The sequence below is a fragment of the Neovison vison genome, chromosome 6 (genome assembly GCF_020171115.1).
Source record: "Neovison vison isolate M4711 chromosome 6, ASM_NN_V1, whole genome shotgun sequence".
Lineage (NCBI taxonomy): Eukaryota > Metazoa > Chordata > Mammalia > Carnivora > Mustelidae > Neogale > Neogale vison.
The window spans coordinates 163,995,651-164,015,268 of NC_058096.1; the positions used below are offsets into that span (position 1 = coordinate 163,995,651).

The 19,618-nt window shown below is 48.3% G+C and overlaps 1 protein-coding gene across 4 annotated transcripts in view; it reads right to left on the bottom strand.

Moving 5' to 3' along the window:
- The window catches only part of SLC41A3 (solute carrier family 41 member 3), a 150,623-nt gene that overhangs the window by 112,468 nt on the left and 18,537 nt on the right, over window positions 1–19,618 (bottom strand). For 3 of the 4 annotated variants that reach the window (XM_044252857.1, XM_044252856.1, XM_044252854.1), the window contains one exon: window positions 1,772–1,879. In XM_044252857.1, the coding sequence (XP_044108792.1) occupies window positions 1,772–1,879 (108 nt within the window). Of the gene's footprint in view, window positions 1–1,771; window positions 1,880–6,717; window positions 6,913–19,618 lie in introns of those variants that run through there. The other variant, XM_044252855.1, reaches the window with a different exon arrangement.

The window sequence follows — 19,618 nt, forward strand, 5'->3', positions numbered from 1 at the left end:
AAAAAAAAAGAAAAAAAGAAAAGAAAATGAAACTTATCTATACAGACTAGAGCTGGATCAGGATTGCCGGGACGGAGTGGTGGGAGAGGCTGGGCTGAGTGCATGAGGAGACATCTCCTGAGGAGATGGAAATGTTTTAGATCTTGATTGGGGTGGTAGTTACACAGGGACACAGATCTGTCAAAAGTCACCAACCTGTATGTTTAAAATTTGTGAGTTTTTATTTTATTAATTTATACCTTAATACGGTGATTTAAACAAAAATACAGAATGGGTGTTGAGTGACTTCAAAAGTTCATTATCATCACATGTGATGATAATGATGGAATTCTCCTTGGACAGATGGCTGTAATGAATTCTACCACTAGTTTTGTTTTCCCTCTATGTTTTATGTATTTTAAACAAATTAGAATGAAGATTTGATCATTGCAGAGAATGTTTAATACGTAGTTAAACACTATGAAATAAAAATGCTAACACATGAAATGCCGCCAGAGCAGAGATGGCAAGCAACACTTTTTATCCTCTCAAACACTGTCCAATGACATCATATGTGCGCATGTCTGTATCATGTTATCTGCTGCTTAAAACATTTCAATGTCCTTATGGGTCTGTAAGTGATCCAGCCTTACCTGTTAATTCCCTGTTATTGCAGTAACAAATTATCACAAATTTTATGGCTTAAAACAACAGAAATACATTCTCCTATAGTTCTGGAGGCTGAGTCTGAAATCAGTCTTCTGAGGCAAAACTCAAAGTGCCTCTGGAAGCTCTAGGGAGGAATTCCTTTTTCCAGCAGATGGAAATTCACCTTTTCCAGTAGGTGGAGCCACATTTCCTGGCCCTTCCTCCATCTTCCAATCCCATAGCACAGCATCTTCTCTGCCTTGGCTTCCCTCACCTGGCATTTTCTTCTGAAACTATCCTGTCCCTCGTGCTGACACTGAGACCCACCTGGATAATCCAGGATCATCTCCCAGGTCCCTCACATAATCACATAATCACACCTGCAAAGACCCTGTCCACATAAGGAACCATGCACAGGCCTGACTGATTAGGTTGTGGCTCTTGAGGGGTCACTGTTGGGCTAACTGCCCTTCACCTCCGGCACCCCGTCCCCTTGCCTGCCCTACTCCAGCTACACTGCTCTTTCAGTCTCTTGGCCATACCACACCTCCTCTTGCAACAGGCCAGGTTCACATGCTGGTCACAGGAAGGGAGAGACCAGTCTGCATAACAGAAGGAGAATGTCGGTTCCCAGGACAGCCGGGAGGGCTAGGACAAGCAATAAGGCAAGGACCGTGCGAGCCACAGAGCCCTAAGAAGACCCCTCTGCTGATGGAACATTCAAGGAAAACATTCTAGAGAATAAAATTCTCCAAGGGAGGTGGGTGTCATATTGATTCAAATCCCCTCTTTCCTCTCCCAAACCCTCCAGCCAGGCTGTGCTGCTCATTACAGCTTGTACGTGAATGTGTGGAGCTGGGCTCCGGGGCCCAGAGCAGCACCTGACACTGGGGCTAGAAGAGAAACCAAGGGTACATGGGGCTGGGCCTGGCCCTTGCCGGCAGTCCAGCTGCACCGTGGAAAAAGAGGTCGGCAGCCTGAGAGGAGTGACCAGGTGGAGCATCGTGATGGAACAGAACCTCACGACACTCATTTTTCCAGAATTCAACCCACTGGCTAACAAGCTGTGAGGGGAGCCTGGGAGGTGCCCATGGATTCACCCCTTCAGGGGGCAGGTGGCCCAGATGCTCAGATATTGACTTACAGCTGTGGAGAGTCGTGATGCCAGCGTCATTTCCAGGTTCCCCTTCAGGCCCACCAGGGGCGGCACCAATGTCAATAGATCTTTAACCTCCACAAACACCGGCCAGTGCTGGTGGGGAAAGAACAGGAGATCAATTCAAGTACACATACTGGCACATCTTTTGAAATTTCTCAAAAGAAGGTGTGGCAAGTTACTTCTCATGAATAAGACTAAGTAGTTTCTTAAATGGCTTTAAATTAAATGCAGATTAAGGAAGCCATGAAAATTTCTGAATACTATTCAGCAAACATCACTTGTGGCCTCAAGATAGTCCCTTTCTTCCTCTGGCCTTCATCAGCTGGGAAAACTGGGGGCCAAGCTGGGGTCCAAGGTTGACTGGCTGGGTCCAGCCTACAAACATACTGTGTTTAATGTGGCCCATGTGTTTGCAGAAACAGGAACAAGTCACCAATTTCAAAGCTGGTACATTTGAATGAGAGAGCTGGAGAGACCAGCTAGGACCAAGGAGTGGCTCTGCTCTACCTCGGACACCGATTCTCAGGTGGCCCCAAGACACCAAGGCCAAGTGGCCCCAGAGCATCACGTATGGGCTCTGGAATTGTCAAAACAGACAGAATATGTCTCTATCCAAGTTCTATCAAGTGTAAAATATTAAAAATTAAAAAAGGGTCCCTGCGTCACTCAGTTAAGCATCTGCCTTTTTTTTTCCAATCACAAAGTATCTCTTTTATTTTTTTTATTATAATACTTTTTTTTCAATTTATTTATTTTCAGAAAAACAGTATTCATTATTTTTCACCACACCCAGTGCTCCATGCAATCCGTGCCCTCTATAATACCCACCACCTGGTACCCCAACCTCCCAATCCCCCCTCCCCGCCACTTCAAACCCCTCAGATTGTTTTTCAGAGTCCATAGTCTCTCATGATTCACCTCCCCCTCCAATTTACCCCAACTCCCTTCTCCTCTCTAACACCCCTTGTCCTCCATGCTATTTGTTATGCTCCACAAATAAGTAAAACCATATGATAATTGACTCTCTGCCTTTGACTCAGGTCATGATCCTGGGGTCCTAGGATCAAGTCCCACATCTGGCTCCCTACTCTGCGGGGAGCCTGCTTCTCTGTCCCTCCACACCTCATGCTAACACTCTCCCTCTTCTTTCTCAGTCACTCTTGCTCTATCTTGAATAAATAAATAAAATATTCAAAAATAAAAGAAAATAAAAAAGAATGAAAGGGCACATGAAGAAAATTGGAAGGGAAAAAACTTACTTGTGAAGTGAAAATTCCTACCTACTTATATGCAATTATATTGCCTGTGCCCCCTCCACCAATTTTCAATACCCATCTAGTACCACTGACTTAATTTAACTCTCTGGCCCCTGTAGATACCTGTGATCCCTACATTAAAGGTTCTTCTTAGTTTTATAATTCTAGATCTAAAAAACTCTTCTACCTTGTCAGCTAGGAGGCAGGAGGACTGGGGTCTGGTTCCTATTCCCTGAGACTGAAGATGTATGAATCCACTTACTAGGGGCCCAGAAGAGTCACCTAAAGCAGCCCAAGAGAACATCTCACAGGGCCTGAAGTGAAAGGGGTCAGGCCTCCTTCGGGTACTCAGATGGACAAAGAGCACCCATGGCTGATGGCTCCCTTTCTCCTTTCACCTTAACTGCAAAGCTGGGGCATTCAGAATCCATTCCCAGCTCAGATGGAGTGAGGAGTCTGCTCTCCCCTGAAAGTTCAGAAGAGGACTGTGTCCTCAGGCAAGGAGGTGCTCCCATGGTCTGTTGGCAGCCTCTGCAGCTCTCGGTCTTCCAGAAGCATCCAGCCTCGGTCCCCTGTGCAGCTGTCTTATCAGTACACCACATCCCATCCAAAGAAGTTAGTCTGCAATCCAGTTCCTGGAAGGACCCTCCTCCCTGGCCTCTGGTCTCCCCTGAGACTGACTTCCTATACTCCAAGCCTCCTTCTACCTCCCAGCAAGCTGTCTGCTCCCAAGCACTTTCTTTTTGGCTGACACACAAATCCGAGTACCCGCCGACTCAAGAGTAAAAATAAACCCCTTCTCTCAGCATATCCTGCCATAGAAGGCTCACCAACACCCACACAACTCCGTGGTACTCAGCATACAACTCAAGCAGTGCAAACCGGTCCCCTCACTGTCTGTCCGGCACCCTGACCATGGCCGTGTGCCACTCCTCACTCCTTGCAAATGCCTAGTCACTCACACACTGATCCCTTTGCTTGGAATGACTGCTGTCTCTCACATCATCCTAAAAGCTGTTAGAGTATCCTTTAAGGTCCAACTCCAGCTGTCCTGCTAACTATAGATTTTATGATCCCTATAGGAAGAATGAGTCATTCCCTCTTTCTTCATAGGAAAATGTCTGCTCACTAACTCCGCTCCTGGACACATGTTTGTGGGATGATCAGATGAGCACCTGCCTCATTTCACTGGGCTACAGACACTAGGAAGGCGAGGATAGGTCTGTTTCTGCTCACCACTGCACCTCCAGGGCCCAAGAGCAGCTGTACAGAATTCAACAAAACATGCAGAGTGAATAAATGAAGAATGAGACAAGGGAATGAATTCATTTAACCTACTCTGAGCACAGCTACATCCACTCTGCTTCACGTCTGATTCAGTGCAGAAAGACCATGTATACTCTAACAATGAAAACCACTGTCATTGGCCCTGGGTGCACTCCCATAAGGTCTGAAGGACACACATGACCTGATAATAGAGGCTTCCTCCACAAATAAACTGAGATTGAGGGCTTAATCTCAACTGTGGTATTTATTTTGTAAAAAAGAGAAATATTTATACTTTTCTTGTGTAACAAAAAGGTAATTAAAAAAAAAAAAAGAAAAAGAACTGATACTCTGGCCACTTAGTGGGCCTCAATCCCTGGGCCCAATGACAGACTGAACTCAGACCCCATAAACAGAGAACCCAGATCCCTGGCCCCAAATCTAGAGGAGATAAAACCAGCACCTGGCCAGTGCCCTTAGGACCAGCCCACTGTGCCAGGGACATCCCCAGGGCATACCTGCCAGGTGGTCATCCTTGCTGCAGGCTCATAAGCCCTGAGGCCCTGACATGCAGCAGCCTGGAAATAGCTGGATCCAGGTTACCCTCCTATGTTGCGGCACTACCCTGTGAAATGGTGCTGGCAAGGCTGCCTCCTGAACCACTGAGTGGCCATGAGCAGGGAGGTGCTGGTGCACATGTAGGAGCCACGGAAAGCTGAGTGCTCTTGAACTTCACTGTACCCGGGAGGCACTGCACATTTGCAAAGTGGAAAGAAGGAACAAGGCGTATCTTCTAGGGATATTTCCAGTTTTTCCCAGCTGCTAGATCTCCCAAAGCTGGAGGGCTCAAGGCCTGGATTTGCAGACCAGCCTTCCCCCTGCATGTTCTGGGCCTGCTTCCCAAGACACACCTTTCACTGCATGCTAGCCTCCCAGCTGGCACCTTAACACAGAGGTCCAGAAAGGTGTTCTGTCCTCTGGCTGGACTTCCCCCTGGAATGGACTTCTGCACCACCACTTCTGATAATCAGGCACAATCCCAAGCCTGTCTTCCCCCTACATGCCACTGAATCTTCTGGACTCTTCCAAGATCCCCCCCAACCCATTGATCAATATTCTGCCAGCCTGTGGCAACTAAGGGACATGCAATGTGGTGTAGGGCTGAAACACATGCTCCGTGAGAATTCATGGAAGGTCAAAAAGGAGAGACCCAGGACTGAGTCTTTCTCCACAGTATCCCCAGGAGGGTCTTAGGGAAGGCACAAGACACTACTGTAGCAGCTCGAGGGGTGAAGCTCTGAGGTGGGAGAGATAAGTATATAGGCTGTAAGCCCCCCAAGTGAATGCTTTCTAATGGTATTGGCCAGTACACAATGGGCTGTCCCGGACCCAGGAGGGCTGAATGTGCCCTCTGCTGAGCCATGCAAGTGGAGGCCAGCTAGGAGGCCTCATGAGCCTCATCCAGAGACTGGGAGACAGCCATCAGGAAGGAGATGTTGGGTCCAACTGAGAAAGACACACACTAGCTGGGATGTCCCCACAGGCTGCAAAACTAAATTTAAACTTAATATCACTGACTAAAAAGCATATCATCATATAGTATGATCCCATACATTCTTGATGGATACATACCAAAATACTGACAGAGATTATGGGCACCCTCTCTTCTTCACTTACATGTATTGTCTAAAATCAGACTAACTCTATAAAAATGTTTAGGCAGACAAAGCAAACCCTCAGTGATTCAAACAGCATTATCTGAGCCAATCCCAGGGCATAAACAGACCAGGAGAAGTGAGTGCTAGAGTGTGTGCTCACCCGAGGGCCTCCCACAAATGCTAGTACCCAAGAGAGACCACTACCTCCCTGTGCTTGCTCGGACCCCAGCTCAGGCTCTGGACAGAGATTCTGGGGGCTGGAGGGAACAGCCCCATTACCCTCGGGGCCATGACATGAAGCACACTTGGCCGCCCATCCTCACAATCCTGTGATATACGTGCATTCATTTGCCCTGTCTGTAGATGGGGAGGCTGATGCAGGGGAAGCTTAATGAATTCCCTCAAGTAGTGAGTGAATGGCAGAGGATCTGAGCTCTTCCAGGCCCTGCCTGATGAACCTGCATCCCCTGGAAGGAAAATGGTTTGAATTCCCCAGGCTAACATGTGTGGGATGATCCTGGAGGGAGTCATCAGTAGCTTCTATGGATCTCGGACCTGGAGTCCCTGGAGGAATCTCCAGCTGACACCACTGAGCCCGCGACTCCTGGGCATTGGACCAGGCTCAGGGCTGCAGCCCCACTCAGGGCCTCTGCTGTCCTCCACCCTGTCCTATCTGTGATGCCCAGAGAGCCTGATTCTCCTCTCCCTCCACCCAGGGCCCCACGTTAGCACTCATATGCCCAGTACGCACTTGGATGATGTTCATCACCAGGCCGGCTGTTAACATGCCCACGCCCGAGAGAAGAATGGGCACCACGATCTGGCAAATGATAGTGAAGACAGTCTCAGGCCAGACCCCGTGGGGGGAGCGGGTGAGCTCACAGCTGAAGCCGCGCAGCTTCTTGCCCTGGAAGCGAAACTCCAGATTCAGCTGGGTGACCACCATGGTCAAGCCGTGAACTACATGTGCAGGAGCAAGAAGTCCAGGTCTGTCCTCTGTCCTCCTTGCACACACCAGGATGCATTTCCTAAGAGGTCCACACAGGTAATGTTGCCAGTGTCCTCAGCTGTTGAAAGGCTCCCTTACAGCCCCTCGGCCGAGGGTGAGAGCAAGCAAGAAAGGCCAGTGTGACTCAGAGCCTTATTTGGGGCCTTGGCAAGCTCCTCCTGTCCGTCCACTCCCTGCAGATCAGGCTCTCCTCAGAGTGGCTGCTGTACCAGCCGGGACCTCCCTCAACTGGACTGTCACGAGGAAACTCACAGCCTCTCTCACTGACCTTGAGAGCATCCAGCCAATGCTGGCTGGGGCTAGATCCAGGGAGATAGAGCTGCAGGAGACCTGGCCTTGGTGAGGGCTACAAAGAATCCTGCCCGCCTCTGCACACACACCCCAGGCTGCTTCTACTTTCGGAAGACAAGAGCCTGGAGAAATCTCAGCATAAAGGACCCACTCCTACAGGCCCCTGAGGAGTTCACTCCTCAAGGTCAAGAGGGTTGCAAATACCCAAGAAAAAAGCCATGTCCTACATTCACCTTGACTTCAGAGTTGAAAGGCTCACAGCCATATGAAGAAGCTGTGTTCACAAAGGAAACACAGTACTGTTCTCTCTCAAGGGACCAGAAGGCTTATAAACATGCTTCAAAAGGGATCCTCACTCCCTGTACCCTGACTGTCCCAACCCAGAAAATTCATTGAGACATCACCTCTGAATGCCAGAGATTCTATTGTTGGGGGTGCCCTGTGCATTCCCCATGTACCAGGGGTGGAATGGCCAGCCTGAGGGCTAGCTGGAACAAAGGCCAAGGCCACAGTCAAAAGAAGCGCGAAGTCAGAAGTACACTCACCTACTGACCCGGGAAGACTTCACCTGGACCAGGCCCTTGATCTGGGCTTCAACTTCCGATCCTGTTCCTCTCAGGCAGTTTAGCTAGTCCTCTGTGTTGAATAGTCTATCCCATTCTCAGATCCCATCCCATTAGCCTGCAGTTCATGGTCCTCACCAATCTAGATCCTACTGACTTCCTCCAGCCCATCTACCTCCTCACCAACTCTAGCTAAAGTCCTCCGATAGCTATCTGACTCAAGCCCCAGATATTCCTCTCTCTGTATCTGTCCTCACACAGTTCATTTACTCATTCATTCAACAGGTATTTTTAAGCCTTTCCTTGGAGCCAGTGATAATGAGCTCTAACCTTCTCAGGCAGTCCTCCCTTTGATTTGTGAAAAGAAACCAAGCCAGTCTGGTTTCTGAGAGACTGAGTATCTGCTTCCCATCTCTTGAAATGCTCATGCTTGTAACCCAGACACCATACCGAAAGGAGCCCAAGTGGTCACATGGAGAGGCCCCCTATGGGTATTCCCACTGTAATTCCAGGTGACAGCCAGCAGCCACTGTCATGTCACATAGTGAGCTAGCCTGTGTTGCACACAACACGCAGCAAGCCACTGCAGCAGACACAGCAGCAGACCAGACATCCATTCTCACAAAGCCCTACCCAAATTGCAGATTCATGATCTAACTGAATGACTGGCTTAAAACAAGCCACTAAATTTGGGTGTGGTGTGCTGCATTTCAAATAGGTAACAGGGACATCTGGGGAGCCTCATCCCCACTCTGTTTTTCTCATCTCAGATAAACTAGTAATTACCAAGCTTCCCTGAGTTCACAGACTCCATGTAACTCCCATGTAACTCAATCAGTCCTCCATGACCATCCCTTCCAACCCCTCACCCAAGCCTCCTGCCTCAGTGAATGGTTCTGTCAGAAACCCAAAACCCACTCCGATTGCCCATCCCACAACCACCTCAGCCCTACATCCAATCTGCTCATCCCCATGTCTCTGCCATGCCCATCCCCTCCTCTCCAGCTCATGGACACCACCTTCAGCAGAGCCCTTAGTACCTCCTAACCCATCTGTCCACCAGAAATAATGCATGTTTTTCACATTCACATTTTATATTACATCTCCAAGTCACCCGCTTGCCCAAATATCCTTAAGAGCTGTCAGCTCATTACCTGAGAAAGTTGAGATTTTGCGGCCACACATTCAAGGTCCCTTGCAATCTGGGGTGGGGAGCATCCATTTGAGGCCTGTCTCTTTCTAGAATGTAGTCATACACTGCACAGCCTAGAAGGAACTTCCCGTGGACCCTCACGTGGGCCGTGCCTATGTTCACACTGCTCTTTCTGCAGGCTCACACTGTTCAGACTGAACTCCTGCCAAACCTCGGGGCCAGCTGACGTGCCTCCTCGTCTTTGAGGCCATCCCAGTTTCCTGGACAGAGCCTGACATCTTGCCCAGGATTCTCAAGCTCTTTTTCTGAACCCCTCTGAAAGCAAGCCCACACTTGCCAGGTGGCAACATGAAATGCACAGACATAGACTCTCCCATCCTGGAGTGCGTTACCTCAAGATGGAAGCTGGCTGACTCACTGCTGCAGTCTTCAGAGGAGGGGAAAGCATTCATTCATTTACTCCCCAAATTAGTACTGAGGGCCTAATATCTACCAGACTCATAGTCTTAAGTATCATGGTGCATCTATTAGCTGACAGACACATGCTTAGAGCCTTCCACTATGGCAGCCAATCCTAAAATTGGAAAATGTAATTATGACCTGTGACAAGTGCTCTGAAGGAAACCCAAGGAACGGGAGCAGAGATGGGGGCCAACCAACCACACACAGCACCAAGTCCTGCAAATGAATGAATAAACGAACGACTGAAAGAGCTTCACTCCCTTGTGTACCCATCTGTGCTTCTCAATGCCCTTTCGTGCTGAATCATTTCATGTTCAGTCCAACACCAGACTCACAAAGCATCTCTAGGATGTTCCCCAGGAAGTACAACCTTCTGTTTTTACAGATGAGAAATCAAAGGCCCAACAGGCACATGACAAAATGCTCCCCATCACTCCCCATCAGGGAAATACAAATCAAAACCACAATGAAATGCTACCTCACACTAGTCAGAATGACTAAAATTAGCAAGCCAGGAAGTGACAGGTGTTGCTGAGGATGCGAGAAAGGGGAACACTGTTACACTGATGATGGGAATGCAAGCTGGTGCAGCCACTCTGGAAAACAGCATGGAGGTTCCTCAAGAAGTTAAAAATAGAGCTAGCCTATGACCTGGCAATTGCACTACTGGGTATTTACCCCAAAGATACCAATGTAGTGAAAAGAAGGGCCATATACACCCCAATGTTCATAGCAGCAATGTCCACAATAGACAAACTGGAAAGAGCTGAGATGCCTTTCAACAGATGAATGGATAAAGATGATCTTGTTCGGGGGCGCCTGGGTGGCTCAGTGGGTTAAGCCGCTGCCTTCGGCTCAGGTCATGATCTCAGGGTCCTGGGATCGAGTCCCGCATCAGGCTCTCTGCTCGGCAGGGAGCCTGTTTCCTCCTCTCTCTCTCTCTCTCTGCCTGCCTCTCTGCCTGCTTGTGATCTCTATCTGTCAAGTAAATAAATAAAATCTTTAAAAAAAAAAAGAAGATCTTGTTCATATCTACAGTGGAATATAGCTCAGCCATCAGAAAGGATGAATACCTATCATTTACCTCAACAAGGATGAAACTGGAGGTATAACGCTAAGTGAAGTAAGTCAAGCAGAGAAAGACATAGGCTTTCATTCATATGTGGAACATATGAAATAGCGCAGAGGATCATAGACAAAGGGATGGAAACTGAATGGGAAGAAATCAGAGAGGTAGATAAACCATCAGAACTCTTGACTCTGGGAACAAATTGAGGATTGCTGGAGGGGAGGGGATGGAGGCATGGGGTAGTTGGGTGATGAGCATTAACGAGGGCATGTGTTGTGATAAGCACTGGGTTTTATAGGCAACAAGTGAATCACTGAACACTACATCAAAAACTAATACGTTGGCTAACTGAATTTAAATTTAAAAAAAAAAAAAGGAAATTGAAGGCCCTAGAGAGTTTGCTGAAGATCATCACATATGTCAGTACCAGAGGCAGGACTAAGACCCTGACTCCCAGTGCCGACTGCCTCCACCGGCCTCCCTGGGGTCCACTCCCTGCCCGTCTCCCATCTGCTGCTGCCTGCCATCTGTGGTTTGGATCCCTGTGTTCCAACAAGAGTCTGAACCAGAAGAAGGCAGAGAGAAATGGCATGTTTTTGAGAAAGGAGCTGTAGAAGTTAGCTGGTTTACAACAGAACAGCTCGGAGCTCGCCTGGTGTCTCTGGACACTGATCACACTGCTCCCATGCACCGAGCTGCAGGGACCCCCGACAAGTGGTCACTTTATTATGATTTCTTTATACTTTTAAATTTGGTCAAACATCATAATACAATGTATACTTATACACAGTGGGCCCTTGAACCACTCTCATCAGTACAGAAGATATGGGAATAGACAATCATTTGTATAATTTCACAAAGAGATTTCTGATTATGCAGTTCTTAATCATTATGAAAATGTTTCTCATTTCTGTTTAAAAAAGCAAATGAGAAATTAACATAAACACACATAGCAGTGAACACAAGCAGTGAAAATTCAGAAGGATATACATCAAGATGCTAAAAGTGACTGCTTCTGAATGGTAGAGTTAAAAGTGACAGTGAGAAGCCTGCTTCTCCCTCTCCCACTTCCCCTGCTTGTGTTCCCTCTCTCGCTGTGTCTCTGTCAAATAATAAATAATCTTTTTAAAAAGTGACTTTTATTGTATAATTTTCTGTATTCTATTGTGATCACTTGCTTTCATAATCATCAAAACATAAACTGTCACCAAAAATAAATAAAAGATGTCATTACACGAAACACTTTCCTGTGCTATTTGAGAACAAAATCTGTCAACCTGGTTTATTAGGTCACAATCCAGAAAATTAAGACTGTGATTTTAAAAATAGCTCAGTAGCACAGTAGAAAATCTCAAAGAGCTTGAGCTAGATTCTGGGGCTATGCTAGGCCGTGGGGTAGAATCCGGGTTAAACATCAGGTGATTTCTGGGTGACCCTGAACAAGTCCCTGCCCGTTTGGGCCTCTAACTTCTAATCATGAGGGATGGGACACCATCAATGGTTTTCAGTCTATTCTGCCATCAGAACGACCTGAAACCTGCAACTCAGACCCAGGCACGGATCAATGAATCAGGATCCCCAGGCCTGCAGCATGAATCCCTCACCCATTCCAATACCCTCAATTTTGAGGGTTGTGTCTTTGTAGCACAATTAGGAGCGCCTGCAGAGGGTGGGCAGAGGGTTTTGGAATGCACACCACCATTCTTAGCTTTCCTTTCTGTTTCTTCAGCTGGAACTGGTTATCTTCCCAGCAGCACACCTTCCAAATGGCCTCCTATTCTTTTCATGGTCACCTTGAGCCTGGGCTGGTTCTGAACCCAATGGTCATGCTTAAAAGACCTGAATTCTTCCCCATCTTGTTAAGGTCTCAGCGCTCAAGCCAACTACATTTCAGTAACAGGAGGGGTTCTCCTATATTTCCTGCTTCTGCTGAGGCTGGCAGAACCCACACACAGGTGAAAAGAGATCCAGAACATGCCCTCCCACCCGGGGCCAACTAATCTCAGGCGTGATCTCCCCAGGAAGCTCCCTTTTGTCACTCAGGCCTCACTCTAGCCTCTAGCCCTCAGGCCTCCTTTTGCCTTGCCCTCTGAGTCTGAGGCACAGCTGGCCTATTGTCTTCATACCCCTTTCTGCTGTCCAACACTGACTTATGCATCTGCTGTCTGTCCTTCCCTGCTTGGCTGTGATGTTGTGAGAGTGGGGCCTGGTTATTGGCTCCTCCGTAGCATGCAGGACAGTGCTGCTCTGTCTATTTCTCTCTCTCTCTCTCTCTCTCTCTCTCTCTCACACACACACACACACACACACACACGTGCGCATGGCATGAATGAGTGAACAAGTGAACAAATAATTAGAATCATAGAATCAAAAAGAAAAAAAGAAACCCCATCAGCCTTCTATAGGTTGAGTGCTGTAAGGCCTAAAATTAATGAAGATTTGCTGTCTTGACATCTGGTGAAACCAGGAGGGCCTCAAATGATCTAACTGCAACTTCTCTTCTCCACTCTGCTCCAACAGACAAGGTCCTCTAATCAAGCAACCCTCCTTATCAAGGGGACCCCTGCTTATTCCTGAGCAGGGGGTTTTAGTTCCTGCCAGCCCACACCTTCCCATGGGAACCAGGGGCACCTTCTTTTACTGTTACTACAAAGACGGCCTCCTGGAGCTCCTGGCAGTTCACTCTGCTCCCCAGTGCAACACGGTGTGTCTCTGGGTGGTAGGCAGTGTCCTCCTCCCCCAGGTAGTGAGTACGTGTGACTGATAAACTCAGGGATTTCCTTTGTTCAGTGTTGGGGTCATCATGTGTTTGGGCCATCTCCATAATGCTATGGTGGAACCCCTCCATCACCGCTGGAGTCAGAAGGAGGTGATTCCAACAGTTGGCATCAGGAGTAGGACAACCCAACCCTGGTCAGCTTTCAACAGCTGCTCTTTGCTAAGTATCTGCTGACATGACCAGGGCTGCCTGGGATGGAGCTGTGAACTGCTGGCCAGCTTGTGTGTTAGCCTGCTCTGTGTTCTACTCACTGTCTCTCCTGGGCACAGCCACCTCCTCCATCACCAAGTCAAGAATTACTGCCAACTGGCCATATCCCAGTAGGAGGTACCTTTGGTGGGGGGGGGCAGTCTGTATCTGGCAAGAGCTCTATGACACTCCTGCCACTTAGTCTGATTTATCAATTAAATAGCCAAAATAAGATCTCATGAACAACCCCCCCCATTTATGGAGCTAAAACAGTTAACACAGTCCAGTGTAAGCTAACACAGGGTCTTCAAGGATTGAAATTGATCATACAAGACCTACTTGGTGAAGGAGTGATTACCCCCACTGCTTCTTTCAGGTCTAATTTGGCCTGTTTTTAAACCTGGAAAGAATATAAGGTGCCTCAGAGTGCATGACCACAATCTTAATGCTCTGGTTCCATCCTCTGAGGCCCCCACCCAATGTTACTGAGATTACTGACCCCACCCAATCAGCAACCAGTAGATCTGGCTTGTGTTCTATTCAGTGCCTATTTCAACCACCTCTTAGGTGCAGCTGACCTTCAACTCTGAATGGACACAGTAGACTTTTCCAAGCTACTCACAGGGTGCCGTGCCAGCTCTGCCATGCACAATTTTTGCAGACAATGTCTTAACTGCTTGTGCCTTTCTCAAGGAGCACAGGTCTGACATCACATTATGATGTCTTCCTCCAGAGAGGCTCATGTGACACATTCATTAAGGACATCCAAATACTCAGAAAGGAGCTCACAAAGAGAAGATGGGCCATGGTTCCACAGGTAGGGCAAAGCCAGCCACCCTGGCAAATTCATGAAAATTATTTTGGTAAACCCAGAGCAACTCCATCCTTTACACTGTCAGAAAACAGCTACTGACCTCTCAGCACACACACTGGTAATACCAGCCCAAAATCTTTTAGCCCTTTTTGGATTCCAGAGGCAACACAGTGCTCATCTACACATTTTACTTATACCCATTTATGCTCTTTTGCAAAGAAGCCTACCTTGAATGGATACCTCCAACAAAAGGCCCTAGAATCTGCCCAAATTAAAGTCAACAGGCATGGGGTGCCTGGCTGGCTCAGTCGGTTAAGCATCTGCCTTCGGTTCAGGTCATGATCTTGGGGTCCTGGGATGGAGCCCTGCAACAGGCTCTCTGCTCAGCGGGGAATCCATTTCTCCCTCTTTCTCTGTGCTCTTTCTATCTTTCCCTAATAAATAAATAAAATCTTTAAAAAAATAAATAAAGTCAGGCATTCCCATCAGTGCCTTCAAATACCTCTTCACTAAAAAATCTTTAGCAACCTCCTCTTATGCTTCCTAGTCTCTGGACTATATATCCATATGGATACACAGTGCTCAAGGCCTTTAGATGAAAGAAAATACCTTCCTTGCCTACACTATACACCAACCAAAAGGCAACTGCTGGCCACACACTGGGCTATCCTGGAAAGAGAGGCTTTCACACACCCTGGCCTGTGACCCTCCATACCCAGCTGCCCATTGAGCCTTGGGAAACATAGTTATTGAGGCTTCCTCAATGCAGGATAGAGTCAAATCTGGTCCCCCTGACATGCGCCATCTCCAGGAAGAGGTCTCCCCTGCTGTTCCTTGCCAAATGCCACCCACGCCAGAGGAGGTCACCCCTCCCCTGGTCCCCTTGGCTGTGCAGGGAGCCCCCGCAACACCAGCTGAGTGAACAGCAATGTAGTCTGTATACTTTATGGGTGGTGTGACCACTGTACTACATGACAGAGCTCAGTGGAATGTTTATGTCTCTAATAAAGGACACAACCCACCCAACAGTCAGCAAAAGTGGCCAAACTTTAGAATGCCATTTAACACTGGATGCCCTGGCCAGCAAATGTCCCCATCTGCACCCCTCACCAACTCCAGAGGCACTGTCTGAGTTGTCCCTTTCAGGATAAGGAAGAACTTGGGGCACTCTTGCCTCAGAGACACCCCAAATACAAGTCAAAGTCAGTCACAGCTGTCTCCATAGGCAGTAAGGCCACAATCAAGGTGTCACTGGGACACCCCTTGTCCTCCTTGTTGTTCCAACTTACAGATCATGGCCAGGCCCTCCTGGATACACAGGATACACAATTCTTGCTCCACAGGAAGGGTTCAGTAAACTCCCACCTCCCCTGCAGACCCTGAGCAGCCAGTGGGATTGAAAGGCACACTGTTCTTCTCCAACAACTCCTATTTAAGCTACAAGGTATCAGATGATCCCCCAGTCAAGGGTGGGAGGTTGATTAACCTGGCACTGACTCTAGATCACTAATTCTATCTTCTGTCTCAGTTACCCTAGCTTTGAGAGAGTTTAGATTGGATTGGAACTCATTGAGAGCATTGTGGACCTCCTCCCTGGTAGCTTTAAGCTCCGCCCTAACATTGTGAACATCCTGTCTGGTCGCTTTCAGTTCGGCTCTAATCAATTCTGTTTGGTCATCCATGGCTTTCTCCAACCTAGCTATTGCCTGGATAATTGTTAGCCTGAATTCTCTTTCCGACATATTGTCTATGTTGATAGCCGTTAGCTCTGTTGCGGAAGGTCCATCCTCTGTATTTTTCTTCTGTTGGGCATTCCTCCTCCTAGTCATTTTGGTGGGAGAAGACTGAACAGATGTAGCTGGATGTATCAACTCTGGTGCAGTCAAGGTGCACCCTGGAACACTTCCTGATCTCCGTCTCAGAGAGAAGCCTCAGTCTGGGTGCAGAAGCTGAATAAATTCCCCCTTGGATGCTGGCAGTGCAGGTTCCAAGTTGCAGACCCTGGGGGCGCAGGATCTTTTGCTCGTCCCCAAAGCCAAGGCAGTGGCGGCTGTCTGGGAGCTCCTGACCGCCAGAGAGGTTCCAAGCAGCGATCGCACACTGAGATTTTGCCGCTGGCCCGGGCTGGGAGTGCCCGGCTTGCGCGCACCTCTTTTCAGAGGCGGCTGTGGGTCGGGCGCGCGTCTGGGGCACTGAGAACGGGGCGCTGGTCCGTAAGCCGCAGGCTGGGCTTTTGCGCGCCTCTGTCCGGGGAAGAGTTTCGCGGGCGCGATGCTTAGACTTTGAAACAATGGCCCGGGTCAAGAAGCGCCCCAGGGCCTTAGAAACCCAGGAGAGCTGGAGCGACGTGCACGCGCATCTCAAGCTTTGTGGTAGGGCTAGCGCGCGTTCTGCAGACCGGCGCAGCTCCCATCCCCTCACAGGAGCCGGAACCCCGCGCTCTGGGGCACGCTGGCGGCTTAGGGACCAGGAGCCGGTTTCTCCGCCGCACTCTCTCTGCCTCCGCGCCGGGGAGGCCGTCTGGGACCGGGGACTCAAGCCCCTGTCCCTAGCCACCCCGATTCCCACAGTTTGCCCCCGCGATCCTTTGCTCTTTTGGAGTGCTTTCAACCAGTCTCCGAGTTAATGCTGATCCCCAGACGCAGGGCACTCTCGCTCGTATCGGGGTATTACTTTTGCACCGGTCGCCTCTGGTGGCTCCCTCCCCCTTTTGTTTATCTTCCGATATCAGTCCGCTGTTCCCATTCCGCTTTACCTGCTCACTGGCGTCTTCTGCCCCTGTAGAGATCCAGACGTGTATAATTCTGATCTCAGGCTGATTTCATGGGTGATCAGAGTTCTTTGGTAGGTAATCAGCTCACTTTGGGGTACCAGCTGAAAAGACGCCTCTTCCTAGTACCCCGCCATCTTGTCCCCCTCCCCTGGCACTGACTCTAATCTGGATTCCTGCTCCTGGTGAGACATGCTCCCTGCACCCACAACACAGGCCCAGTAAAAGCATTGCCATTATTGGCTGCAATAGGGAGCCCCTATAAGTTCCCCATGGGGCCCTCTCCCTTCAGGTCAAGGGGCCACTTCACTTGCTTGGGAGGCACTTTGCCCACTCCCTAGAAGTCCCAGTCACCACCAGGATTTAAGCTGGTATCAAGCCATCACAGGGTCAATGTGGTGTGAGGCCTCAAACTAGCAGCACTATGTGCTGCTGTGACCTGGCACAAAGCGGGAGGGTCCAGAGTAGCCTAACCACAAGTCCCACCCTGCTGTTCTCACAGCCCTTCTTATCAAAGGGATGGTTCCTTCTTATCCTCGCATAGTGGGCTTTATCTACTTCCCTGCCAGGTCCCTGTGAACATGCCAGTCACGGCCTCCCGTAGAAGCCAGGGGCTCCCCCACCATTTTGATACCACCCAGGGCTTCCCACAGCCTCTACAGCTTTTCTCTGCTCCCAAGCACTCCCTCCTGAGAGCCCTGCACAGCACCCACTCCCTCTCTCAGACTAGGAGTACATGTGATTAATAACCTGCAGTATTTCTCAACAGTCCAGGGCTGGGTGCCACATGTTCAGCCACCCTGTAACCCTAGGATGGCAATCTTCCCTCACCAGGGGGAGGCAACAGGCTGGCCTCAGCCCCTGTGATACTCAATCCAGGCTTGAATCCCTTCACTCACAGAACTCTCCACCCTATTGCTTCTCCCCTCCCATTAGCCCCTTGCCCTCCTGGCTTTCTTGGCTAAGGCAGGATCCCTGCCAGACAGTCCCTCCTCTTTACCCCCACCCACTTCCACAGAGCCCAAGGTTCCTGACCACTCTGCAGACCACCAGTTTGAATTTATGCTATATGTAATGCAAAGAGATCAGACTCATCACAAAGAATGGGTTTTTCTCTTCTTCATATATTCCCAAACCCTGTAATATATGCTGGCCTGTGTGGGCACCCAGGGGGCTGGAGAGCTATATGAGAGCTTCTGTTTCTAAGGAAAAGACGAGCTTGGAGCCTTAAAAGAAAGAGTATTAGTCTACATAAAATATACATATAAAATATACACATTTACTACATAAAATATATACATGTACACATACACATATAAATATAAATTTTATTATATTATACACACACACACACGTGTGTGTGTGTGTGTGTGTGTGTGTGTATGCGGGGCCAAAAGTAAAAGCAAAGTCAAAAGAGAAATAGAAAAATAAGAACCATGAGAGACTATGGACTCTGAAAAACAGTCTGAGGGGTTTGAAGTGGCGGGGGGGGTGGGAGGTTGGGGTACCAGGTGGTGGGTATTATAGAGGGCACGGCTTGCATGGAGCACTGGGTGTGGTGAAAAAATAATGAATAATGTTTTTCTGAAAAGAAATAAATTGGAAAAAAAGAAAAATAAGAAACATGTTTGTAATCCATATCACAAAGAGCCAATTTCCCTACCTATAAAGAACCCTTAGGTATCAATAAGAAAAAGGATAACCACTCCATACAAATATGGGCAGAGAAGAGAAGCAAATATCCAAAGATATTCAACTTTACTTGTTAATGTAAAAAATGCGAATTACACCACAAGGGACCTCAACAATGGCCCCCAATACCTTCTGTACTGACTCTCGGTGTAATCCCCCCCCCACCCTTGAACATAGGCTGAACTCAGTGACTTGCTTCCATCCAAAAGAAGAAAAGTTCTTCTGTGGTGAGGTTACCAAAGGCAATGGTTCGTGTGACTTGCTAACAGACTGTTTCCTTCTTGCACCACATGCTTTGATGAAGCTGCCACGTGGGACACGTTCAGCAGGGAAAGTACTAAAGGCGGCCTGTGGGTGATAGGCAGTGAGGAACTGAGACCCTGCGTCCAACAATCTGCCAGGAGCTAAAACCCTCCCACAACCACGTGAGCACATTGGGAAGATGCCATGGCCATGGTCTAGAATCTCAACTGCTGCCTCCTGAGAGACCTGGCAGCAGGAAATCCACTAACCTGGATTCTTGGCCACAGCACCCATAAAGTAATACGTGAGTGCCATTTTAAGCTGCTAGATTTTACGATGTTGTGTTACATAGTAATAGAAACTAAGACAGTGTACAATGCAATGCAATTTTCCATCTATCGGATTGTGAAAGATCAAAGGATTTGATAATAAACCATGTTGCCAAGTGCTGGGAAACAGGGATTTTTCTTTTGGTGGTGAAGGAATATTGAACAATGTTCCATGTATACTCTGAAGAGTTTTAATCAGGAAAAGACTATTTTAATCAGGAAAAGATTAGTATTTTGTCAAATGCTTTTTCTGCATCAATTGAGAATATCATATGGTTCTTGCCTTTTA